Source organism: Calidris pugnax, unplaced genomic scaffold, assembly GCF_001431845.1.
Source record: "Calidris pugnax isolate Ruff unplaced genomic scaffold, ASM143184v1 scaffold14, whole genome shotgun sequence".
NCBI classification, from domain to species: Eukaryota; Metazoa; Chordata; class Aves; order Charadriiformes; family Scolopacidae; genus Calidris; species Calidris pugnax.
In genome coordinates this window covers 4,384,655-4,412,005 of record NW_015090793.1, presented here as the reverse complement: position 1 = coordinate 4,412,005, position 27,351 = coordinate 4,384,655, and the positions used below count along the sequence as shown (strand labels likewise).

Sequence of the window (27,351 nt, the reverse complement as noted above, 5' to 3'; positions counted from 1 at the left end):
GTCACTAATCTAATCCTGATGTCTGCAATGAAGTTTAACACTTGGAACACCCAAATGAAGTTTAACTGGAGCAATTTACTGAACTTTTAGGTCCAGCATTTTTCTGGGGCATATTCTGCTTTTAGATTGAATATGACAGTATGTCCTGATTAGCCCGGTATTGTGAAAAGTGGAATCAAAGCCTTGTTCCAGGCAGCTACCACGTACTATGACATTCCCTGTCACACTTAGCATTTGACCATGCATGCACTAAAGTTTCGCCAGGGCTTTTGAGAGGCCAAATCAAGTCTTTCATTTTTAAACAGGAATGTAAAAGAATGGAAGTCAATCTCTGTTTAGTTTTTACGGGCTTTAAATATTTTTATTTGGAAAAAGATTCAAATATTCTAATATTCAAATATTCTAATTGCAGGATGAAATGGTTATTTCTTCTTTGCTTCCACTAGCAACATTTTCTGGAAATACACCTCACTGGCTGATCATGCTCCCACATTCCAGGTGAAGCTTTTGCTGCATGCTTTTCTCTGGCAGAAGCTCTTCTGTTGCCCAGCATCCTCAACTCTGGCTCATGTTAAATATCTAATTTTCTTTAATAATTAAGAAGACAGTTTGGAGGCAATTATTGTTATTTCCTTCCTACCTATTCATCTGCTCTACTATCAGCTTCTTTTCCTGCATTTTGATTTCTGTTTTGGTAGAAATCATTTTCAAAAGAGGTCACTGAAAAACTGGCAATGGTCTTGCTTACAGTGGTATTAACAATAACCATTCTGGCATCCTCTGATGCTGAATTTCACATAGCAATCACCAGCAAGCCTTAAACTGTTGCAAATCTTACCAGTACAAAAGGACATCCTGGTACTCCAAAAATTTGGTACTCACTTAACCTAGTCAAATTCTTTTACAGTTTAGAAAGCCAGCTGCCTTGCAGTGACCGTCAATTTTATTGTACAAATCAATTTGTCTCCACTGACGGAAAATAATTGCAAAGCAAACAAATTATCCATGCTACATTGAACCCTATTCACTCCGGGGATGCTGAGCTTACAGCTTGAGAAGATTTTCCTCTGCCTGTCTCAAAAATAGGGCTTGCTATTTAAAAAAACCTCAACAAAACATTAAAAAAATCTTACTGCTCATTCTCTTACTGCTGCTGGAGAACTTCAGTATATTAATTTTGCATTTGTCTAAACATTAAGATGCATTACGTGGAACTTTTCTGAGTATATTCAAACCCAAGTCTATGATAGGACTTTGTATACTAAATTTTTAGTATAAAGAGCACTGTTGTTGAAAGTGAAGTATTTGGAAGCTGCTGAAGGCTTACAAAGTCACTTAGGATCTTACGTAAAAGCAGAGCGCAGCAGCTTTTTATATAGGCCAATATCCACAGAGGGATTTAAACTCCTGTATAGACTGTAGGGTTGGAGTGCATTTACTCAAATTTCACTCCTCAAAACCACCACTCGCTTTTCATCTGCCACTGGAAACATTTAAATTCTGTCAACACGCCTAATGCCCAGCAGTTCTACTTCTGCAAACCCCGCAAAGTACCTCCACAAAGGGTGCTGGTCTGGCTGCCCTGCTCAGATGATGGAGACCATCAACTTGGACTCCACAAACTGTGGATGCAGCTCTCATTTCCCAACAAACACCTGCCAGTGACTAGGATTCCCCAGTAAAGGTGGACAGAGTACCCCTACTTGAGCCATGCCATGCTCCTTCTTTCTGCCTCTGGCACAATAAGTATTTAAGTACCTTGGTGAAACTTCTCAGGAATGCTGTCAGACATATGTCTCATCCACTCCTCCATATCCCTACAAAGCCTTCCTGAGGGCAGGGTACCTCCAAGGTGATGGCTCCAGCCAGCTCCTGGGAGGGTTGAGATGAGGCCAGCACCAAATCCCAGTAAGACTTCAAAAAAAGAGGGGTCTAACTTTAGAGAAAGGTCTGCTCTTAAGCCTCAAGGACAGGGAGCACTTCATCCAGCTGGGAAAGTCATACAGCTACCAGAAGAAATATTTTGTGCCTTCAGCACTCCTTAAGGAGCCAGGAAAGCCCACAATTAACATTTTTTTTGCCTCTGGGAGTCAAGGTCATAGTATCTACTGGAAGTACAGATCACGAATGCCAGCTCACAATCCTAACTGATGGTGTCCAGATTCAGACCACAGAGTCTTGCCCTAAATTGAATGAGAGAACTCAATGCCAAGCTTGGAAAGCCCTCCAATGTGGAAAAAAATTACATCCAGTGAAAATAAAAATAATAATTTTATTTATATACTACCATCTGCTTTGGTTTCAGGTGCTGAAGGTGAATCTTCTCCTCATTTGAAATACTTCCTCATTTTCCAATTCTTGCTCAGTGGGGCTATTTATAATCAACATTCAGTGCTATGGCAGAAAAAAGAACCTGGGTACTTTCAGTATTCTCTGCTATCAGTCAATTTCAAAATAGGATCACCTTACTAATTTTTAAATAAAAATGAGGGTTACATAAGCAGGGCTGATGCTGGTGTTTCCATTCTGTCCCAAAGATCACCTGGGTGATAACTTGTCCCAGTAAACCAATCTTTGAATCTGCATTTCATTCCAAATCTAACTATTTTATTTCACTGCCTCAGCATTTCAAACAGAGATGCCACCTGGTAAGAGACGCAGCAGTAAGCTACACTTTTTCCCAAAGATAACTTTGAATACGGTGTTTGATGACATACATCCCACGTCTTCTGTTTTTTAAGGGAGAGGGTTCTAAGAAATGAGTCCTGTGGTGTCATTTTAAGTGTATATTAAAGCCTACTGGACTGTCTGTATCATTTAGTGGAAAATTTTGGGAAAATTTATCAACTTGTATTGATATAAATTTGTCAGGGGTAGGTTGGAAGAGCTCTCAAATTTTCTAAATTGTGGAAATAGGCATTCATTATTACATAAAAGTTGTAAAATTACCTCCGCTGAGGAAATAGTTACAGAAAAAACCCTACTTCTTGTTTGACACCGTAGAACCTACATGAAAGAAAAGCCTTAGGAAAGCTCTAAATGCACAAAATGGGGCACAGACTGGGGTACAGCTTCCTTCTTCTTAGGTGTCAAAGCCAACAAACCTTTAGAGAAACAGCACTGAGAAGCCAGACTTCCTCAGTTCCAATGTTCATCAACCACCTCAAGCTACTTACCAGACATGAAAGAAAAAGAGAGGCCAAGAAGTCAGTGGAGGGAGTTACAAAATACTTGGTAGCATACAGCCTAAATTCTTTAATGACATTTTTAGTAAATGTTCTTGCTGCCAAATGCGGTTTGCTTCACCATCACATCTGTCTCCATTAATAATGCGTAACTCCACTTCAAAATTATTCCTATAAAGCACTTTCTTAATAGCAGGCATTAGCTTTGTGCACTGCTACAAAAGTCAGTAGAATTTGGTTTTTGTGAATGTATGGAGTTCTTTATCTGAACATTTGCAATTTAAAACATCACTTAGAACTACGAGAATTCCTGACAGAAATCCACCCCGAGAGAGGCTGAAGTCAAATCACTGGAGACACATTTCTATGATCCTGACCTGGGAAGAACATTGCCCAATCTAGGCTATGATGGGAAAATATTTGAAACAGGGACAAATTTCTCATTGACCTCCTCTTCCCCCACTGAGCTCACATTCTTCACCTCCACTTCATAATTTTTCATGGAACCAGAGGAACAACACGTATTTTCTCCATATGTTTCTGCTCAACCTCTAGTTGCATTTGCAGAGAGGTTAACTTTCCAAATAAGAAGGGGCAAGAGTATAAGCTCCACATTTGTATAAGAAATAAGAAGAGGCAAGAGTGTAAGAATTCAGATGCCTGCAGGAGTAGAAGATCTGAAAAAAATGGAGATATTTTCAAGAACACACTTTTAATGATATTTCCAGGAGGTCCTTCAGCTGCTCCCCAAATAAAATGAAATATTTTTGCCTATCGTATATAATCATGTGTAACTTCATATCTACTTTCTGCTGAAATTATGTGAATTTTTGGAAAGTAATATTTGTGAGGAAAAAATAGTGTGTGAGGAAAAAAATAGACAAAAGGATTTGTTTCACCCACTCAATAACATCCCAGGAGTCTGTGAACCCACTTCATTATAATTGTGAGTTAATACTAATTATTATATATGTTAAATTATAGATTAAATATTTTAAAATAAAACTTGGCTTCTACTGGGACTTTCAGAAGAATTTCTATTTAAACATCATCCATTTCTCTCTCTCTTTTTGCATCTAATTTATCTGCTAAACACTAAAAACATTAATTATGTGGTTATCATAACATCATTATGTAAAAGGAACCAAGATGAGCTCTAAACTCAATCATGTATAAAGTAAACAAACCGCAAACAGGCAGATGGCACATTTGGGACCTGACTCTGCCCTGTGAAGTCGTTTACTGTTTTAAAACTGAAAGAGCAATGTCTACATGGTCCTTGTCACTGGTTTAGCAAAGTCATTTTAAAACCACCTTTTTGTTCAAACTGGTACAACGCTGCTTGCAATGGCCATGCTTCACAGGCTCTGTACATAAATTTATGAACCACAGCTTTCAGAGCTAGCTGATTTAACATTCAGGTAACTCCTTTACCTTTAATGTGTTTCCTCCTAATTCCCACCTGAAAGTCTGAGGGATAAGGAAGCCCATTGCACTCATTTAATATTTCATTAATTGCATTTTAAGTCCACGGTATAACCATGCACTGCTACTGGGAGGACGAAAGGAAACACTGTATTAAGATAATATTGATTCATTTAACCAGCATAAAATGAAGAAAAGGTCAAATTGGGGCAAAGCTGGTGCAAGTAAATACATCCCCGGCAACTAACTGTTGTGATTCAGCTACCGACAAGTGCAGGAAGGGCACAGGAAGAGACTCTTCAACCCTCACTAAAGTGTGCCATTAGTCTGTTCTTTGGAGTCATCAGACTGCCATCAGAGTTGGTTTTTGCCCCTTAGGCAATCATCACAATTAATTGGGCATGCAATTTATCATAGAGTAATTAAGTGGCTTCTACTGCATTTATCACTGCTTGTAAAGTGAAGGAGCTCATTCTGGCTTTTTATTTGTATCACTCGCAAGGCAGTTTAAAACACATGGATACGGCTAGATTCCCAGCAATGGAGCACCCTTGCACCCAGGAGGGAACGGCATTGGTTTGGGGCAGATGTGTCTGCATTGCAGGTGTATTAGGCTGTGTTCTGCAGGAAAAGACCATGATAAACTTATGAGGGTGTGTGGATGGGTGTGTGCTTGCGATTATCCCTACTCTCCACTGACTTAAATCAAAATTTCAGAGAAGGAGAGGATCTCAAAAGAAAGCAAATCTGCTAAGGGTCCCACTAAGACGGAGACTTTACAGTGAGTTTAGCCCTGATTGGACATTGGGGGATCTTCTTGGGAATTCTATCTTGAGATACAAATTAATAGGACACCAGACATCCTTGGTTCCTGTGCTCACAGAGTTGTGTGTACTCACCACTGGTCCTCTGTGCTGTTATATCTTTCTGCTTCCCCCAGAATATTTGCTTTGCACGTGCTGATCTGGAGGTCATTTTGTAATCATTAAAGAATATGGTGATTTAAAAGGAAATCTCCTTTGAACCAGACTCCATATTTACAACTGTGTCACTTTTAATGGCAAGGTGGATCAGTGGTACCTGTATAGTTATGGTGGGGTACGGTTGCTTCTGAAAGGTGTTTTTTCACCAGAATGCTTTAAGCAGAAGCTCTGCTGGCTTATTCCTGCTGACATTGCTAGTTAAGGCGAGAACATTCATGTTTGGCTGCCTTTGCTTGTGCAACGCGTACTACAATATCGAGCCATGGTAGATATCCCAGTCTCCCCACCATTGTCTAAGGAAATAAGACCTAAACCACTCCAAGGTCAATGTTGATGCCGCCAGACACCTGAAAAGCTCCAGAGAAGTGTGTACAGTATTTTTTATTATTTCAGAATTTAGCTGTGTGTAATTGTCTAAAGAGGAATGAATTACAAGAGGTGATGAAGGATGGAAGAATTTGAATCTAAAAGATAAGAGGGGAAAAAAAAGTTCAGCATTGTTTCTGTAATTGGCATAAGAAAGCAATCTATTCTTCATCAAGATAAGGCAGCTTAGCTACTTTATTTGATTATTAGGGCATTTTAGCAAATACTTGTGAGTCCTCATGACTGTTCCCATATGCCCCAAAGGGTTGTGTGGTCTCTTCTCTTAGTCTGTGCACTGCAAAGTTGACTTTAAACATATAAAATCAAGATTGCAAAAGCATTCCTCAACAAGGGGACATTTCCCATTTGGTCTTCAGCTCCTCATTGTGTTTCCCACCCACTTAGCCACAACATTTATTTTTATAAACCAAGCTGCCAGGAGCACGCCTGCACCACCCTTTTTGCATTTTTAACAGGGGCTAAATAAAAGAAAATGTCTTGTATTATGACAGCTTCAAATCTCTGCCTTTACCTCCCTGTTCACATAGATTTTCAGTCATCATTAAGGGTAGAGGATGTATTTAATGTATAGCTATACTGCACATTAATATGTTGAGTAGTGATAAGTTATCCAAGTTACCTTTAAGCCAAGTACATGCGGGCACTGGAAATTGTCTATCCATAGCTGCATTGAGCTCTTCAAAGCTCTTTTCCCCCTCACTTTTTGATGTGCCACAGGTTTCTCCCTTTTGCAGCAGAACAGGTGAATGGGTACTAGCAGCAGCAGGGGGAAAGTGGAAGAATCCTTGACCCTTACTCTACCCCAAGATGTGTCCTTAAAGAAATATAAGACTTAAAGGTATCACACAGGCTAGTGTAGCTGAAAAACTTTCCCACAGTCTGGGGGCCAATGCACAGTATCTGCTCCATGCCTGCCCTTTGCCAAAATCCAATAGTCCATTCCCACTCAAGAAAACATTCAAACTCACATTCAATGAGGGGCAAGTGGCCAGTTCCCACCAGAGGGATTTCTGCATCACAGTTTCTGAAAGTTGTTCATAGTCTCAGGAGTGGAGCTTAGCTTTATTTAGGTCGTAAACTACAACATCTATCATTTCAATAAGGCTAAAAGTAGTAAAATGTCTGAAAACTATGAAAATCACTGCCTTAGAGTTGAATTGAAGCAAAGCACTTGACAAGAGTTTAACATAATGATTGCCATTAAATAACTCATGAAGACTTCTACAACTATATAATATATTAAGGGGTTATTTTAAGGGAGATACTAGTTATCATACATCAGAACTGTATTCCTTTATATAGGATGGCAATTTAAGATTTCCACCGCTATCCACTATTGTACTTCTTACCCAAGCAGAGAGTTTCTGAGAAATCCCTAGGCGGAGCCGTCTTTCAGAGGAATGAATGTAGTGTATCATGTTGCTGTTTCTTCCTATCAATGAAGAAACATATATTTCTACATGATAATGATATAAAAAGGACATGAAATGGTCCTTGGTAGAATTTGCCAGTATCTTTTAAAAGATGAGATCCTCAAGTGTCACCTAACCCTCAGGCAGTTGAAGATTACAGATTCCTTACTTTTGTTCAGTTCTCCAGTAACCCGTACACCTGCTTCTGTATATGCAAGAATTGTGGCAAAAATAGCCCATATGTTATAAAATGTCTTTATTCCCCACTTGGGATCCAACTAGAGTTGATATGAAAATGTTTGCATCTAAGGTAGTTATCTCATAGCCAATGGAGAGTAATACTTGCAATTTTGGGACAATCCATCCTATTTGAAAGCAAGCATGAAGCAGGCCTCTAGTTTAGATGAATAATGAAAGTGCCTAATTTCCTGCGTTAGAAATAAACTGAAGATATTATCTTAGCATATATTTATGTTAAAGACTAGTGACACGAAGCCCTCCACAGGTAGTCCATCTCTTCACATGTCCAGTCTGGAAGTGTATTCAACACACTTTAATAATTAGAGTGAGGAGCTTCCTGAGAACAGAGAGCATATCCACGAGAAAATGTTCTATCTTTTTGTCTTTTTTTAATTGAAAACATATTTATACAAAAAGTGTAAGAAGTATTAAATAGCTTACCCAGTATGGCTTAGTGATCAGAAAAGGGTCCAGTTAGAGGGAAATACGTGACCACAGCACTTTTCATGAACTGAACACGTAGCAGCCATACTGTAAATGTTGGGCTATTGGAGATGGGGCTCTGCCTTCTCGAGCTGGATTTTCAATGCAAGCTGACACATCCACTGCAGTTTTCAGATGAGCAACATGAGTGCTGACTGGACCAAGCCTTTCAGGGGAGGTAGTCAGAGGAAAATCCAATTTGTGATTCCCAGCAGATGCTGAAATAGGAGCCATTCCCCTGAGCATGCTAAGACTGATGCTTTTGGGCAAGCCAACTAGCAGACATTTAAGTGAGCATTATTAACATCAGAAGCAAAGTAACCTGCATACTTTTGGTACACAAATTGAAGTAGCTGAGCAAGGGTTCTAAGATTTTAAAATTTAGATTTGTTCAATTCCTATGCCTAAAATAAAACGGCCTCCTGGTCAGAAATGGGTTTTGACATGTCCTCTATACAAATAGGAAAATGTATTCTTAGTGATTTCAACAGACTACAGTGATTTATTTGCTAGAGACAGATTGACCTGCATTCAGGTTTTTAAGGAAGCTTCTACTTACTAAGGTCTACTGATCACCTAGTGTCTTCATATCGTCAAAATGAGCCAGCCTGGATAACAACTCTATGCCAGCTTGGTTTTTGCAAGAAAGATTTACCCTTTTTCCTGAACTGGCTGATCAGAAGGGATGGTAAAACCAGCCTTATCCATGTCTGATAATCCTTACCATTAAAGGGATTTACTTCATATGAACTCTGTGCAGTTCAGTTTCTTCATTTCTCCTTGAAGTTTGTAGCATATTTTTGATTAGACTGGGTATCACTTTCTCTGGACTGCAGAGGAGATAAAGTATTCTCCAAAGCTGAGTAGCAGTCATACCATCCAGTCCTCCAATACAGAAGCTATTGCTTTCAGAATTCCCCTTTTCCCTGGATTCTATTGGTGTATAAAATATGTTGCCTGTATTGCTTTCTTTGTACATGTACATCGTCTATCTCCCAGAGATTTACTCTTTCTATAGAGGAAAGATTTTTACTTGGCAGTTTGATTTTTTAGTAGATTTATGGACTATTTTATAGCTACATTTGTGACTGACATTAAGGTTGACTGAGAAATCCAAGGTATGACTTAATAATGTTCATTTGAATACTGGATTATGTGGTTGAAATATATATTTAGCTGAAACAGTATTACAGACATAAAAATGCTACTTAATGCCAGTGTAAGAGCTATGTTGTCTTATTTTTTTTTAGCTAGTGGTACGTTGCTTTCTACAATATATTGCTGCATACTTGTCTGTGATTTTTATCTATGAAACTTTATTTTCTGATGACAAATGTTATCTTTATTCCTTTTAAAGATGAATAAAGCAGTAAATTCTGAAGTCATTTTTTATTAATCTGACTTACATGGGTTTCACCAGTCTACTCATCGTTAATCATATATTATTGCTATCATCTGCATTAGCTGTTACATGTGTAGCTTTAATACAAATTCTCATTTTAAAAAAGATCACTGGTGTTGCACCTAAACTAGCACAACTGTGCAGCTGAGGAGAGCAGGCTCTAGTAAGCCATGGATGTACCTGAATAAAGAATAAGCACAGGGCTGTTTCAGCTAGCCTACTGGTCACTGATAGCCAAGCAAAAGTTAATGCAAATACCTGCTAGAAGAACTGCCATCAGTTTCCATGTGGTTGAAGAAACCATAAGACACGATCCTCAGTCTATCATCACTTCCATGCATAATCTTAAAAGAAATCCTTTAGGTTTTTCACTGAGCAAGCAGTGCTGTGTGTGCCCAGCATCAAAGCTCAAATACCTACGGCACTTGCTGGCTGCAAGTTAGGAAACACAAAACCTTCAAAGCTGGGCAGCCTTTACTTACTGAATTTCTGTGCCAAAGTTACAGTTATGTTCTTTAAGTTTCTTGTAAATTTACCCTTTGAGCTGTTCAAGGTTTGATTTCTAATTATTGCAACACTGCTGGTATTTTTATACATGTAGCTGTGGGATAAGTGGTGGTATCCAACATATATTACGTAGCATGTATTGGATTGAATAGTCTGAGGTTGCTCAGTGAAATTTTAATGAGAAATTAACAGCTTTTACACGATAGCAAGAAAAAAAAAACTTTCTTTAAAACAGTCAAAGAAATTTAATACTGAAATTTAAGGCTTCTATCGGATTATTCAAAATAACAATTACTAATGAGATAGAAAAGAAGAACAAGACTGTTTTTCACACAGTAGATCACAGTTCCTAAAAGGGAAGAAATAGAAATTAGAAAGATCTTCCTCAAAACATAACATAATCTGGGTCAGTCCTGGTTTTACAATGAAATGCTTATTGATGGTGCACTGCAGAGATGCTAAGCCTCTTCCCTTATCCCACCGCGGTGATATTGATACTAGTGCTACTGTACCAATGTGACACCAGTGGCCTGTGGGAGCCAGGAGGAGCTGCCAAACTGGGAGGAAATCCCCCATTCATCACACTCTCATTTAAGCGGACCTTGGGCCAGAAATTACATGGCCATGAAAAAGCCCCTACAGAGAAGCCCTTCTTCTGGTGTCCCCCTGCACATGATGGGTGGCTGGAAGCAGCACACCTCCTTGCTGATGTCCAGCTGCCCCATCAAGGAAGCCGATGTGAAGCCCTTTGGCAGCACGACTTGAGACTACACGATGTCAGAAAAGACAAACGTCAAACAGGATCTCTCCTCTGATATGCCATGAAGACAAAGACAGCAGGGGAAGTATACTACAACCTCCCCATCCACTCCTTTTACATTGTGGTAGCTTCAAAAGACAGATCTTGCACAGTGAAGGAAGACAGCGTGAGAATACCTCTGACAGGAGCTTTGTAAAAAGGTATATCAGCTTCGGCTCACATTTCTGTCTGAGCCACCCGAAGGGCTCCATTCCCTCTTGTTCCTCATGTCCTGAAGGCTGAATCCTCAGTGCTTCACTGCTGCAGGGGGGATGCCCACCCATCACAGAGATCTTCCAGTCTGTCTACAGGCATCATCACAGAGACATACAGTCTTTTCTTATTTTGATGGCTGCTTTCATAATGGCTAAGGACATCTCTGGCTTGTTTTTGAATTGCAGTGCAATACTAGAGTGACGGACACAAAGAAATGGCAGTGGCTTGGCAAACTCTGTTCGACAGCTGGTTCGCAGGACTTCAAAACAGACTGTAATATTGTTTTGGAGTGCTTCCTTTTAGCTGCTAAACTGAGGCATGAAAAGGAGAACTGTATAAGCACTATGAAAAATGATCGCAGGAAGAGCTTCTATTAGTCACTGATTTTGACACTTAAAGTTTTGCTTTCAGGCCATTAGCTTAAGACACTTTTTTCTTCTATGTTAAGGAAAATAAAGATGCTCCTTCCTATATGTGGGTGGCCCAAGACTGGAACATCGTTTTGTTACAGGAGACAAAGATGACAACAGCTGCAAACTTTTCTGCCATTGTTTATTATTGTTATTTTTGATCTAAAAAGTTTTTATGAATGGAACAAAGAGATCCAAAGCTTCTTTGGTATAATGCATGCATACAATCTGTAATTTATCTCCTGATACTTTTTGTACATGTTCTGGAATTTTTTCTGCGATATGAATGTAGAAGAAATTTTACATATGACAATAAGCGGCCCTTTTTCTTCGCTCTTTATGCTTATAATGTTAGTTAGATTTGCATGCTTTGACTTGTTGAGAAGATTCATTGCTGGCAGAGGAATGAGGTATGGACAGTTGGCAGGTCAGAACATTTATTAATGTGATTGCTTTGCGTGGAAAAAGTTTGGCTCCACGGTAGAGAAGATCCCCTTTGAAATGAACATGGAGACTAGGAAATTAATTATTAAGGAGGATGTTACAAAAACGTACGTCAATACTGTTCAATATGTGGTTGGAAGGTAATTGAAAAAAATTATGTAGACTCTGACTTAAAAGGAGAAGGAGCCTCATGAACACACACTATAATTCCTGACAGCACCGTCTGGCTGCTGAACCTGTCACGCTCCAAAGTAGCACTGGAAAAAGGCCAAGTCCAATCTGTAAGGCATGGTTTAGGCACAACGGAGACTTACAGAGAACTTTGGTAGGTTTTCACTTGTTTCCTTATATTTGAGCATTCCAATCCCTCTATCTATTCAGAAAATATTTAATATGCTCCTAACTTTATATTCCATTAAACCCATCACATGAAAGTCTTGCAGAAAGGTGCATGAGAGAGCTGATCACCGTGTTCATTTTTGTTCATTAATTACTGAGCTGTCTACAGTTGTTTAAATTTCACCACCACTTACAATCCTTTTAACCGTATTATAGTTGTGGGTTGGGTTTGTGTTGAGTTCTTTATGTTTGTTTTTTAACAAAACTTTCTGATACTAAACTCACATTTCTTGATTGAAATAAATATTGAAGAAGATTTACGTAATACAGTTGAGGATACAAATTCAATGCATTCTCTCCCAGATAAATGTACAACTGATTCTATATTAATCTCAAGTAAGAATGGAAAGGTGATACTAATTGTAGTTGTATTGTTATTTGGCCATTTTTAACCACCTCCTCCCTCCTTCCTTCCCTCCCTCTCTCCCCTTCTTCCTTCCTTCCTTCCTTCCTTCCTTCCTTCCTTCCTTCCTGCTTCCCACCCTCCCTACCTCCTTTCCTTCTTTCCTCCCTTCCTTCCTCCCTTCCTCCTTTCCTTCCAGTGAGAATCTAGGAAATACTTAGAGAAAGCATCTTTCGAAGCGTACAAGACATTATGTGCATAAAAAGAGCAGCTAATAGATAAGAATTTTGCATATTGTTTTGATTTTGTTAGCTTTACCACTGCTTTCACAGGATGGTGGCTTCAAAAAAACTTACCATAAAAACCAGTAATAATATCTATTACTGGAAACAAAGCTTGGAAATACATCTATTGCTTACTTATCTTTGGAAAATTTAGGATTCAGGGGTTCTTTAATTTGGCAAGCCTGGGGAAGGAACGCTTACCCATGCGCATGCAGTACTTTTACTCCCATATAATTACTTTTTGTTAATTTTGTGGAACTGTTTTCTTTCATTTTTACAAAGTCTTCAGTCCTGCAGCCATTCAAACACATGAATAACAGACGCCTAACTTCAATCAGATTACAACTGGGAATAAGGTACTTAGGCATGTGCAGCATCTGGTTGCAGAATTAAGATCATTCATCTCTTGGGTCTTCTCAGGCAATTACAGTATGAGATATGTGCACATGCAATGTGGTCTTCTTTACCTAAGATGAACAAAAAAGTTTTTAGAAATCAGAGGGGAATCTAGATGGGTAAAACAGCTTCTGTAGTAAATACACCAGCTCTTTAGATAAGAAAATATTCTGAGTATATAGACTTCATTAACCACTTGAAGCCAAAAGGAAGCGTGGACCTATGTGTTTCATTTTTTTTAATCCTCCCAGAAAACCACTTTTTATCTGATGTCTGAGAGAGGACAGAATCTGACAAGACTGCTCTTCACCTAGCTTTACCCAACTATCTTGCAAAAAGTTCATTTTTTTTTAATGTCTACAAATTCCATTAACAAGCACATGGACTCAAAACAGTGCATGATGTTAACACCTTCATGTAATACATCACATTTTAACCTAAATTCCTCAGGCATTATCTTGTGTAATTTTCTACACCGTAGAATGTGCATGTTTCCAGCAGTAAAAGTATTTTTCACTATTTCACTGAAATAGATTAAAAATCTATTTGCTTAACAGATTAAAAACCTTCAAATTATATTAATATTTAAATAGCATAAAGATTGGATATTATGACTCATTAGAATAGAGTTTACCTTCCAAACATTTTCCTTGATTTGATGAGCCAGCTCCATGGTACAAAAGATTTCAAAGGAGGGAGGCTGTAAGGATTTAACACTTTTAATACATATGTCTTCAAAAGATAACTTCTGAAACTGTAGTTGGGAAAATATGACATTATTTAATAATCCTCACTGATGCTGATCTGCCAATGAGCAGCTCATCCTACTGAACATGTTACTTATTCAGATGAGGATTTATTTCCAAATTCCTAATTCCTAATGATTTTATTTTTCTGTCTGAAATCAATGCTTATATCACATAATGGATTTTAAAAGTTCCATGTGTGCTGTGTTAGGAGAGTGAATGAACTGAACTTATTATGCTAAAGTAATGCAAAAAGAGGAAAGGAAAGAATTTTCTGAATGTTTCTGAAAGTTTTTTTTTTTTTAGTATATAGTCATTAATGTATTAAGACATACAAAAATGCATTAAAGGATCATGAATACTTTCCTGCAGGTACTTAGAACCTAATAAATCATTAATGTGATGATTAACTACATGAGCAGAAGTACAGAACATTACCAAGAAAAAAAACTCCATAAGACCTGGACTTTGAATGGGTGTGCACCATTGTTTTTAATATATAAAACCACTTGAACATACTCAGTTTTGTGTGAAGAGAAAACAAAAGAAGTAAGTGTGCTGGAAGTAACATCATATTTTCAAATGAAACAGATTTAAATATTGCCAAGAGCAGTAAGGGCGTCTGGATTTGGGTGGAAGGGCAGCAGAGCCAGATGAGAGGAGCACCATGACGCCCCTCAGCGCTGCTTGAGCAGCCACAGAGGTTTGTGCAGGTCTAGAGAGCTGAAGTAAGACCACCACCAGGGCTTCTCCCTGCCTGGTGGTGACGCCCCGCGAGCCTCGGGCTGCCCATGTTGGGCGTGAGGGTCAAAAAGTTCCAGTGGGTCATATGGGTCATACGTGTCTTCCATTGACCGGCGGAGGAGCTTGTTGGGCCAAGCCTCAACAGGTCGCAAGACAAAGTCAACTCGCCCGGCCTGTTTCATCTTGGTAGGAATGGTGACCCTCTTCATCACCCTGCTGTATCCCACCGCTTGGGCACTGATTATGTACGTCCCTGGAGGCAGGAGCCGCCAGTAGTCTCCATCAGCAGCTTAGGAAAGGTAAAGGCACAAGAAAACTGAGTTTAATTTATAGTCTGGCACCCTTTATAGTATGTGTGTACGTATACGCCTGCATGCACAGACAGCACAAGTAGTTAGGGGGCAGGCTTTGAAAGGATCTCAGATTTTGATTCAGATTTTGAAAAAAGTTCAGATGCAAACACTTGAAGACCAAAAGAGACTCCACCTGTGAAAATCTGACCTTTGGGAGCTAATGGAGTAAAATTCCCCTACAAGTGTTAGTAACTGCTGTGCCTGCATCGCAGGGAAGGGAAGCTTTCCTTCATGCTGCTTTCCCAAGGGTACGAGGAATAACGCCAAAGAAATCAAATGAATTTAAAACTATGTGAAACTTAAGAAAGTGAAAGCAGAATCCAGGCTGCTCTCTATATATACATATATATATTTCATGTTTAAGGAGCTAAGAAATCCCTGCTTTTATTATATTACATTCAATTACTTTGCAGACATTATAGCATATAAGACTATGGAGTCAGAGCTGCAGCTGGTATAAATTGCCATTAGTGTAAAACGGGTGTAAATTTCCTCCAGCTGAAGGTTAGAGCCTGCAGGCAAAACTAGGGAGTTTTAAAACAGAATATTTACTCTACATTTCATATTCCCTTTATTTTGAACGGTAAGTTTCTCAACTCAGTAAATATTGCATTAATCGTATTTTCTCAGGGAATTCGTCAGTCATTTTTAACACTGAAATTAAAAGACATTTTAATCACATGACATTTTTAGCCCCACCTAGCTCAAGAACAAATACTCCTTTTTCCATCAATGTAAACACATATTTTATTTAATTCTTAGTTCTTTAAATGTCCACTGCCAATGGAAAGCCATTGTCTGTGAAGAAGTTTGAAAAAGACCCTAATTCATGCCAGAGTCTCCCACCAGCCTCAAGAATCTGCATCATCTCCACTATTGTATCCCCCCTAATGTTAGTTTTTTTGAAAGCTGGAAAGCATCCACTACATTATAAACCATTCTGGTGTTCTGAATTGATTCAACAACTATCATTAGAGAAAAATGTTACCATTCATGTCTTCTATTTTGCACTCCTATGGCCTGCCCTGTTCTCACTGAAATCAATAATAAAATGAGAGCATTGATTTCAGTGAGAGCCTAAAAGCTTAGAACTTTATGACTGTGAAAATTAACAGTTGCATATGCCTCAATACATGTTTACCAGCTGGCGACAGGTATAAAGTAAACATAATTCAAGGTTCTAGTTTTTTGCATTTGATATAACTATTGTCCAAAAATAGCATATATTTATGATTTTCTAAATGAACAAAAAATGTTGCCTGCCCTTCAATCGCTGCAGTTATTCCAATTGTTAAAATCAGCATAGCTCCTACTCTAATGTCTACACCTCATGCTCACAATATTTCAACTAACTTATTCTGTTAGGGCTCTGTGCATCCACATGCCGAGTTAGAGCCCCTCAGCCAGGCTATTGTCATATTCCCCCAAACATGAATCATAAAAGTAGATTTCTGAATTTGATGGACAGCAGACAGTTCCAGGTGGAAGTTTTTTAACAGCAAGGACTGCATCATCCCAGAGACACAACAGACTCAACAGAAGTGTCTTCACTCCTACTATTCTAGAAACAAACCCACTGCTGAGCTTTCAATTCTCCATTAAGGTGCCATTTCTATCAAATATGACAAGGCTTTTGCAGATTAAGCTCTCAGTGCTTTCACCCTGCCCCAGGAAAAAGCTCAAACTGAAAATATTACCTGTGGTGACATCATGCTGGATGCCCCTGACTGAAATACGGGCATTTTTTATTGGGTTGCCAAACTTATCAGACACAATTCCTTTTATCCCCCGATGAACCTGGCAAAGCAAAGCAAAGTTAGATGGGAGTCATTTATTACAGTACCACCTCCTCATCCTCTACAAGGAAACCCCTGTAGAGAGGAAGTAACTTTCAAGAGGTTCAACCCATTATACAGGCTCTTGCGTACTAATGTCCCTTCAAATTACATTCTCTGTTTTGGGAGCTCCAAGGGGGCTGAGGGAAAGGAATAACTGACCAAGAGCTTTTACGGGCTAGGTAAGTGGCTCTGCACTGAGCGTCCCTTCTCTGCACAGATCACTGGCACCTCATGATCTGACCCTGGTATTAAAGACTGTTTCTGAATGCCTACCCTAGACCCGGAACCAAAAAGAAATGCAAAGTTAAGGCTTTAAAAAACAATCTAAATAATGAGAAGGCATTGCTGGTTTTAAGAGTGAAGTTAATGCTAAAGCAATGTGAATTTAATGGCCCTTTAAATCTACTCAAAGTGCAGCACTAAAGGATGTGTGAAATAAATCAGAATCAAGCAGAATTATTATCTTTCAGACAGTACCACCTATCAAACAACACACTGCCATCCTGGCAATAGAATCCATTCATGCAGGCTATATCAATAAACCAGGTCTTCAGTATTAGTTGAAATACATCGTTTTCATTTTCTTTCACCGCACCTAAAAGGGTCCAAAGCCACTTAGAGACAAAGAACCACAACTGAACAACTGTCTTGTGATAGACACACTATTACTAATTTAAAGTAGAGCAGAAACATAAGAATAAAATACAATACATACTTCTATATTAGTAATACACAATATTTAACACAATATATGTTAATAATTCTCAAATACACTGATGCACATTAATCAGTACATGATATTAAATAAAATTAATAATTTGTTAATATTCATATTCAATATCAGCGAATAGGAATAAGTGAAGGAATTCTTTAGCTGGTTGGGACTCATCATTGCTCTGCTGCCTACATTTCACTGCAGGTCAGAATGTCATGATAGCAGTGTATATAATATCCCTTTTCCCTTCTCTACAAGCACAGAACCCAGCTGCTTGAGCTGATGAGAACCATGCTTGGTGACAAGCTAAGGAGAGATGTGAACACTGTCATACAAGCAGATACACAGCTCACTATATTTGAAGTTCAATAAAACAAATCAGGAAAAAATCCAAGGATTTAAACATTAAATTTCTTAAGGTTCTTTTTTGCAAGATTCTGAAATGAAAAAATTTTCTATTGACAATTCTATACGACCATTTTGAATGAAAAATGCCATTTCAGTTTTTCCCCTAAACTCCTATGATTAGCTTGATCTGTTCTTTACTTGACTTCCCCTCACCCTTCTTTCTCTTCCTCTCATTTTTCTCTCACCATTATCCTTTGCCACAAAAGAATAGAAACAAAGAACAAAGCATCAAACCAATAGAAAAAATACATTTGCTTTTCTGTTGGAATATAGAGATGTTAAAAATAAACATGAAAATACCCAACTTTACAATAATTCTTAATAAAAAGTCTAGTCTAGTGACAGTAGTTTTTTATTTAAGGTGAGGCTGTGTTGTAACTGCTCTTGTTAAATAGCTGTTCCATACTGAGCAGAGCTATTCACCGCAGGGTTTAGGAACCAGGTCCTCAGTGTAAGGACTTGAAAACTGTCCCTTAAGAACTATTATGATGAAGCACTGCAATTTGCTTTTCAGCATGGACTTGAGGATTTATCATATGGATAGTGGGTAAATCTGGTCAGAAGAGTCATCTAAGACCCAAATTTAATTTACAGTGTAGACATACTCAAAGTAGTATGACCTCATCCAACTTCAGTAATAATTTTGCAATTACAACAATGATGGGATAAAAATGTCAAAATTGAAATATCTTTAACAATGTTGATTTGTTTTGCTCTAGTAAGTATACTGGTTTTGGTTTTGCTGCAAGTCTATGCCACATTAGTTTGGGAGAGTGTTTTGATACCATTTCTGATGGGGAGAAGGGATCAGTGTTTATGAAAATGAATTCTATTTCTGCGTGTTAAGCCAAGTAGATTTGTACACACACCAAACAGCCTGGTATATATCAGAATAAGAAAAGTTTGAATTGGTTATGGCAGACTTAATCCTTATCGGGAGTAATTCAGTCATCCTTATCTACAAAGTTGTTTTGCTTACTGTCCTGCATTTACTCAAAAAGCTTTTCCAGCACAGACTTCTACAGTATCTCACACTATAAAAATCTTTACATCTTGAAGACTTCAACTGCAATATATATGGATTTAACCCAGCTCCATTTGGATTCACTAAAACTCATTTTCATCAGACAGCTGTAAAATGAAATGAGTTTGGTGGTCTGTACTGTAGACTTTATTGAATGATAATACTTACCACAAGTAGCAAGAGGTTGCTTAGAAAGGCCATAAAAACACTCCTAACAATTTTAAATTACTGCGTACTCTATCAAAATAAGGCATGACAGAAAGCTAATCTACTAATGGGTAAGAGAAAGATGAGCAACTTCTGTTTCTGTGTTCACTTACTTATTGTCAGGGAGGTATTTGTTTTTGTTGAGCTTAGACTTATTATTAAAAATGACTTTTAAATGGCATGGTTTAATGCTCACAGACATACAGTTGTTCCTTTAGAAGGTCAGGCTTTAGATGTTTTTTAACTACTTTGAGCAAGAAATCAAGCTGAAAAGTGTGGGAGCTAATTTCTAGCAAGATACTTAGAACCTCCCCATTTCAGCTGAATCTAAATCTCCTGCTGCCGTGCAGTAGGGTTTGGGCCACAAACATGGAATACGGAAAGGAAAAAGTTCCGAGAAGCTCTCTGGAGAGCGAATCTTGTTGGTTTATTCTTCAAGAGTAAGGCTCATCTCAAAAGTCTTCTTCATCCTACTTGATTCTATGAGTCTATGATCCACATTTTTCTGAATATGCAGGTTTTCTCTAGGATTAAATTTTGGACAGTTGATTTATAACATTGCACAAAGTATTTACAGACAAATCCCTTTTTCACTGTTTTTAAGACCTTTAGAGTCCTCAATCCCCATCCTTCCTGCAATATAGGAAAAATATTATCTATGTGTCCTGCTAGGCAAACTGAGGCACTGAGGCCCCCTGTGGAAAGTGATGGTTGATTTGGTGCCATCTTGATAACCAACTGGGGAAACAGTAAAGAAAAAAATATTGACAAAGAATGAAGAAAAAAACCCCGTAAGCAGGTCTGTAAAAGCAAAGCCATACCATTTCCATGTAATTCAGAAGGGCATCTCTGTTTTCATGCCAGATTGTAAACAGTTCTTCCTCCAAAGGAAACTTTTCGCATCCTACCTCCACAGTAATTTCAAAGCAATTTGTGTGAAGGTAATTAAAATCTGCCATGCCTATAGGTTTAAAAAGAAAAAGGAGAGATCATGAACAAGCCATTTAACCCTTAACTGGTGCTTTGCTGTGGCAGTCAGCTAAATGAGTCCTTGTGGATGTGGATTAATATAGCGTAAAGAGTGTGCATGGCCAATATATAAAAAGTATTTAACAAAATCAGAATTCTACAACTCATTTCAACTACAAATTAACTAATGGCAATGACAATTCTTTCAGGCGAAAAAGCATCATTTAAAATTATTATTCACCTGACCAAGAAGTAGCGATAGAGAGATAAGGATTGGTTAATCACAGTAATTGGATAATCGGCTGTATCAGAGGTGATTGCCAAGGGTCACCACCAAAGAGATGACCTTTTGCCATTTGTATGTTCAAAACTGTTTCTGTACAAAAGACATTGGATATAATTTTCAGAAGAATGTAAGCCGAAGATATTTAAACCTAATTCTCACTCATGCCTCAAAGCTCTCTAAATGCCTAGTTTCAACATAATTATTTGGGGATACAGCTGAGTCTTATTTGAAAACACAACTGAAGCACTGCTCAAAATTTTATGAACACTGATATTTCATCCATGCCAGTATTTCAGCAATCTTGAAGAGAACTAAATACTATTATTGGGGAAATCAAATTAGCAACCTAAGCACAAATGAATGGGATGTTTGTCTCTGTTGTAGTTTTTTTCCTGAAAAAGATTTTATTTAAACTGCACTTACAGAGTCTGCAGGATGGATTCAAATTTATGCCACTAAGAAATGAGAGTGTAGCATTAAGCATTTATTTCTACATTTTAGATTTTAAAGTTAGAATTATATTATGTGCAATAAATAATTTAACAAGTAACTTGGTGACTTTTCTTAGGTCATATCAGGGCTGAATACATCCCATGGTATCAGAATATATATGTTACCAAAGCACATTTAGTTACTAAATCCCTTACAAGTTACTTTTTTGCAGAGGTCTGACCTAAAGCAAACTGAAATGAATAAAAATGTTTCTTTCAAACCCTTGTGTCTCATAAAGGTCATATAGAGGTTTTACCTCACTTGATATGATGGTAAAGTGGTTTTACCTCCAGTGAAGCTGTACCACTCAGCACCATTTATAATACCTCCGCGTTTTACAAAATTTCCACCACAACGAAGCTCAGACCGGTCCGAGATGACTGGATGTGCATCTGCGTAGGCTTTAGCCAGCATTTTAAACATCTAGAACGAAAGGGTTGGAAATACATTTTACAAACTGTAAACACTGCCAATGCTGCTCATGACTAGTGCTCTTGTGAGCCCACACAACGAGCCCTCTTGCATCCTCGAGGCTGATGGAGGGGGTGAACCTCCGTGCAAGGACATTCTGCCAGGAAGTTTTCACTTGCTACCTTCTTCAAGGTCCCTCCCTGCAATCCAGTATATTTAGCCAGAGATAACGTTGAATATCAGTGGATTTGTGATATTTGGCTTCAACCTATCGTCTGGGGCAGGAATAGAGGTCTTGTTTGGTTGTACTTCAAGTCCCAGGTTTCAAAGCTGAAATTAACTCTTCCCGTTACATTTTAGCTTGTACTATTTTTACCCTTTGAAAAACAGCTACACCATCCTCAATCCAACCAGATCTTTGCATTGGCTGCTGCTGTTTAAAATAGACAGTGTCAATTTGCTTTGCACTTATCACTCCATGGGACAACCTGCCAGTTTGATCTCGATGACAGTTGCTTCTTCATGGAGCAGAAACCATTCCTAAAAAGCAGAGGATGGGATGTGGTGATGGTGGATGTCATCACCGATTTCCTAAGAGTGTTGATACTGATGTATAACAGAGGAGTCACCATCCAGAAAGGAAAAGTGACAGGTAGATGTAGTGAAGACAGAAGAAACAGCAGTGATCTGCAGAAACCATTTATTTGAATCAGGTTCCTGCCATTTTCCTCCAATGTTTATTCCAACTTTGTACAGAAATTCCCCCTCTCCTTTTTGTTTATTTGATCCTCATCTAGAAAAGCTATAATTTCAGATTTCAACATTGAAATAACAGCAAATATCGGATGCTACTTGATCTTACTACTCAGCATCATGAGTTTCATTGCATATTACTTAAGATATGTGCAAGAAGTTAGGTGGCTAAAATCCTGTTTTTAGAAGTGATACTAAAACTTTATCCTTGATGTTCTCACAAAGGATAAAGACCCAAATGACCCAGCACTCAATTTTGATATAATATTTACAAATATTTCTAATAATCACAAAGTTGATCCAACTATGGGATCAGATATGTGACCAAGGAAAGGTGGAGAGTGTTATGTAACCGCAAAGACAATTTACCAAAATACTTCTGATATCCAGACACTGAAAATCCTGTCTTAATATAAAATGCTTTTGCATCTCTCTTGAGTTTCTATGTCTCTAAGTATTGCTCAGCCCAGACAGTTAAATATCCTTCAAAGTTCTGCTGGAAAGAAATGGATGTTACTTAGATATGTAAAGATGTACTTTCACTGTCAGTTGTCTGGGGCCAGGCCCAATATCTTTAATTTCTATAGAAATTTTGGTCCCAGTTCTGAAAATTCCGTGAAAGATGTTTGCTAATAGTTTAGAAGGTGTCTATGTGACTTCTGAGTAGGTTCCTCACACTGCCCAAAGACATCTGCAGATGTTTTATTTCAAGTGACCAAGTCACACCAAGAAGCATAAGGCTTTTGCCTGGCCACTAGTCCAAGTGAATGAAGATGGGTGGTAGTGAGAAGAAAATGTGAGAAATACCACATCAAGTGAATTTGATTTAAAAAAAAAATAAACCAAAACCACTTAAACTTTTTTAAAAAAACATTAAAATATGCTCGGCTAGCAATACATTTTTTATCACATAGCAGCTAACGTACAATTAGTCATGGACTTCAAAAAACCTTAGACATTTAGGCATAATACAGTGGAACAAAAAGGGAAAAAACACAGAAGAATCCTTGTGACTTTGGAAGTGCCAGTCTTTATTTGGTAAGATGAGGTCACTGCTGTTACCTCCACCAGCACTTTTACCCCACTGTCACAGGTTGGGGTTTTTCAGGAGGAGGGAAGGGAGTGTTTCCATTCACCCAAAGGATTGAACTTGACTTGATGTGCACAGACATCAGTACAACTTCTTGTGCGACACAAAGCAACAAGAGCCTGCTAAAAACATCCATCTCCACAAAAGCCAAAAAATGGGAAAGTTCTGGATTAGGTGGTCTGAACCACATGCAAGAATGGAGTGTAAGGACGTGGCCTCAGCAAGTACCAGCCTGGGCTGTGACTCGGGCTAAAGAAGCTTAAAATCTTCTGTGTCTTGGGGCAGGTGGCAAGAGACTCCTTGTGCTCATGAAGGACACAGGGAGGTGGGAGTACCTGGACGCATTTTCAAACAGGACAGCCTGGTTTGAATATACTTCACAGAATTTGCCTTTTTTAATTCCTGGCCATTACCTGCACTGCAGCATCTCACCCTGGGCTGAAGCCAAGGGTGCAAACCTGCCTCGTTTCCCCTTGCATGGCAAATTCAACAGGTCAGCAGTCAGAACAAGGGTTATGGGTAATGTATGGCAGCTAAAACAAGCTGCTATATTTCAGGATGCAGGTTCCCTGGCAGCAGCAGCTGCAGATGACATTACTTAAATGCAGGTCACTTCACAGGTACAGATTTTATAACTTTCTGGACAAAATTTAAAGTGATACAGGTAGTGTTGTTAAGGTTTTTCAAATGCTGACTCATTTGAAAAATTGGTTTTAATTGGGGACATCCCCACCCCTGCCCTGTATGTTTGAAACTTCCAAGTTTGTAGCTACCTTACCGTTCTTTGCAGCCAGCGACTATGCAGCAGCCACCCATGAGAGGTCCTCTGTTTCATGCTGTCTCAAACCAGGGGTGCCAGTAGGGCTTGCCCAGCTGTGCACTGCATTGGGATGGAGCACTTTGTTTGTGTGACTGCATCTTTTTACTCAAAACTCACGTGCTGTCCCTGGCTGGAGATGATGGAGGGACTGATGTCTTTCCATCCCACATTTGAACTCCTTGGTAAGGCACACATGGCCATATTCCTCCACCATTCCTCCACCATCTATGTGTAAATTGGGATAGCCCTGACCCAGGTGATGGGATATAAGTGCACAGGTTTATGATTTCTCCTAGTCCTCACCAAGAGCTTCTGTAGCTTTCATTACCACCCACCAGACATTTCTTACATGTGCTTTTTACTGTGCAGTGCCTGGTCTATTTTACTGCCAAATCACCATCAGACACTTGTAGCCAGGTATTATACAGCTCAGAAAAAATGGATTGATATAGAAAATGTTCACAGTTATAATTATTTAATTATTTAATAGGTGCTGTTGAGAACTGTGACTTTAGAAGAAGCCAGTCCAAAGATATATTCTCAAAGATAATGGATGCTTCGAGTCAAAGATCAACTTCTGACTATTTTCAACTGCTGTTTGTTATATAAAGAACCACTTTTTCTTAAGAGGCCAGGGACATATTTAACATATGCTGGAAGGCTGAAAAACTAGCTGTTCTCCTAGTGGGCATGTCGGCAATGAATACTAGATTGAGGAAACCAGAGGGAAATAGGAAAGATGGCAAAAAATTTCACAGAAGATTTACTGTGAGTCCCAAATGGGGAACTTTCCAGGGACAGAGATGGAAAAAACATTCCTGTTCATCTAACCTGGAATAAACGTTACAAGGCTGCCACCATATGGCAACCAGCATTTTTTTTCCTACAGGTTTCAACAGAAAATAACACTGCTAGCCACGCTTTTCTTCAGAAAATCAGAGGTAAAAGTATCGTAGCCTTCATGCTTTAAATAGTAAAAGCCTGGCTTTTCCTAACCTGTGCCTTGTGAAGTCATGTTTGGCATAACAAAACATGGGCAAATCTTTACAGATCAGTGTGTAGCTGATGCTGTATTTTAAAGCACATTAAATAAGTGTATAAATCATATTATATATGTGTATATATACATGCATTATATATATAAACATGTGATTTATTACGTATTTCATACATACATGCACACATATACAAACATGCATACAAGCTAAATAAATCAATGTTACTTGTTAAAAGAAAAAGGTTTTGTAGTTCCCCACAAGGAAACCACACTGATGGGCTCACTGTGCAAAACCAAAATTACCTTCTCATCAGGTGTAGGGGAGAACATTTTTTCTTCCATAGGATGCCTTGAATAGTCGTAAGGATAGGTCACAACCAGTTCACCCCCATGGAGGCTGGCAGAGAGCACAAACGGGATTGACCTCAACCACTTCATGACTGCTTTCGTCTCAGGGGCCACCTGAAATCCAGGAGAAAAAAAAAAAGTTGTGAATAGTCATGCAGCTCCAAAGGGATTTGGTCCTGGGTAGGATGAAGCACAGCAGAGGTCAGTCTGTCAGACAGAGGTCTGTCAGACAGAACCATGAGGCTTTTGGGCTTTTCCATCCCAAAGGTTAATGGGGAAAGAGTGTGAGTTTGGTACAGGGAACAGATGAGACACACTGCTCACTGCAGAAAAACTGAAAAGGAAAAAAAAAAAAAAGAGAAACTGTAAGGGAAAATAACTTTTTATTATAGTGACATTGTCAGCAGTTCAAACTGATAATGGTGGCATTTTTGGCTTGAAAAATTGTGGCCCTGTACCACAACTTGCAAACCAAACTCCTTATCTAATTGCTTTGTGAGTCAGCAGGATTGACTTTGGATGGATAAACTGGAATAGAGGGATTAATTTGTAACTCTCAGCACTTCCTGGAAATACATTGTCCTCTTTCCTATCTTTTTGTCCAGGTTCTTCTGCAAATAAATGAAAACTAATGTATACAAAGCACAGGCACGACTACAGTTTACCTGTGGTGAATTGCTGCAGATAAGCCACAAAATTTGTCTTTCTAACAGTCCGTGCTCAGTGACAGCTGCCAAGGGAGTAGGCACCAGACAGCTAAAGATGTTCAGGCCCCTATTTTCCACCCGGCATGCTGGAGGCTCCTTCATCCCCTTTTCTGAGGAGTAAATTCACGGACCTGCTCGGCTGTTAGTTAATTTTTAGGGGTAACAGTGTCATCTGGTGGTTGCCCTCTGCAAGCCCAGACACACACCGGTGACCTTGGAGGAGGTGATGTTCTTTTCCTTGCAGCTTGTCAAGTTACCAGGGGAAAGTGGGTGAAGGCAGAAGCTGCTAATCCAGACCCTGCTTTCCGCAAGAGCAGGTATGCAGGTTTTAAAAAAATAAGCAAGATGTCTTATAAAAATAAGCAAGATCTCCTGGACTTAGTCTCTGAATCTCTGTGTTGCAACCCTTTCAATCTCAGTAGTAGAAATGCAAGATGAGATGTAAAGGGTAAAGTCTGATCAACTCATGAGCACCCAGAAAGCACTTTGCACACTAGGAACATAACCAAGGTTTTTTGTATAATTGGGAAGATTAGACAGTTTCCAGGAAAGGCATGACCTGAAGAACATTTTTTAAAAGGCAGATAAAGGGCACTCTGAAAGGAAAAATGCTCTGCGCTTTTTGCAGTCTCACACAACAACTCACACAATGCAGAGGTGGGAGAAGAACCTGGCAGTGTCTGAACAACACTAGTGGCAGAAGTCAAAGTATTTGCTTTCCTGGTCTTTGTGCAGTACCCTAGGATGGTCTGATAATGACCTTTATCCCTTGGGAATTACAGACTGAACCAGCCACTCTCACCTGAACCCAGAAAACGCTTTGTTCATTCTTTAAGTCTCTCTCTTCTGAAAGCCAGGAGACTCCAAGTGTCTTGTAAGAGGTTGCAAGCAGCACCGCCTGCCCCATGGGTCCTTTCTTGGGGGTTCACAGGGTGGCTGAGGAGCTGGCACCAAGCCCACGCTCTCCAAGCCCCCAGCACCAGCATTCCCCAGGATGTTGCTGCCTCAAGATCTCAGCAGCTCCCTCAGCCCCCACTGCCCAGCCAGAGAGACATCAGAATCAGCCCTGCTTTCAAACAGCAGTCTTGAGCCTCAATAAGAAGATTTTTAATTTGTTTCTGCAATTCA

General features: G+C 39.0%; 1 protein-coding gene across 1 annotated transcript in view; it reads right to left on the bottom strand.

Annotated features, from left to right (window-relative positions):
* Nucleotides 1-14,528: 14,528 nt before the first annotated feature.
* CPZ (carboxypeptidase Z) overlaps nt 14,529-27,351 on the bottom strand; it is a 34,438-nt gene continuing 21,615 nt past the window's right edge. The window contains exons 7-11 of the mRNA XM_014936133.1: nt 25,472-25,630; nt 21,385-21,520; nt 20,172-20,311; nt 16,856-16,955; nt 14,529-15,094 (exon numbers count right to left, since the gene is read on the bottom strand). Of these exons, the coding sequence (XP_014791619.1) occupies nt 14,739-15,094; nt 16,856-16,955; nt 20,172-20,311; nt 21,385-21,520; nt 25,472-25,630 (891 nt within the window). The 3' untranslated portion in view covers nt 14,529-14,738. The remainder of the gene's footprint in view (nt 15,095-16,855; nt 16,956-20,171; nt 20,312-21,384; nt 21,521-25,471; nt 25,631-27,351) is intronic.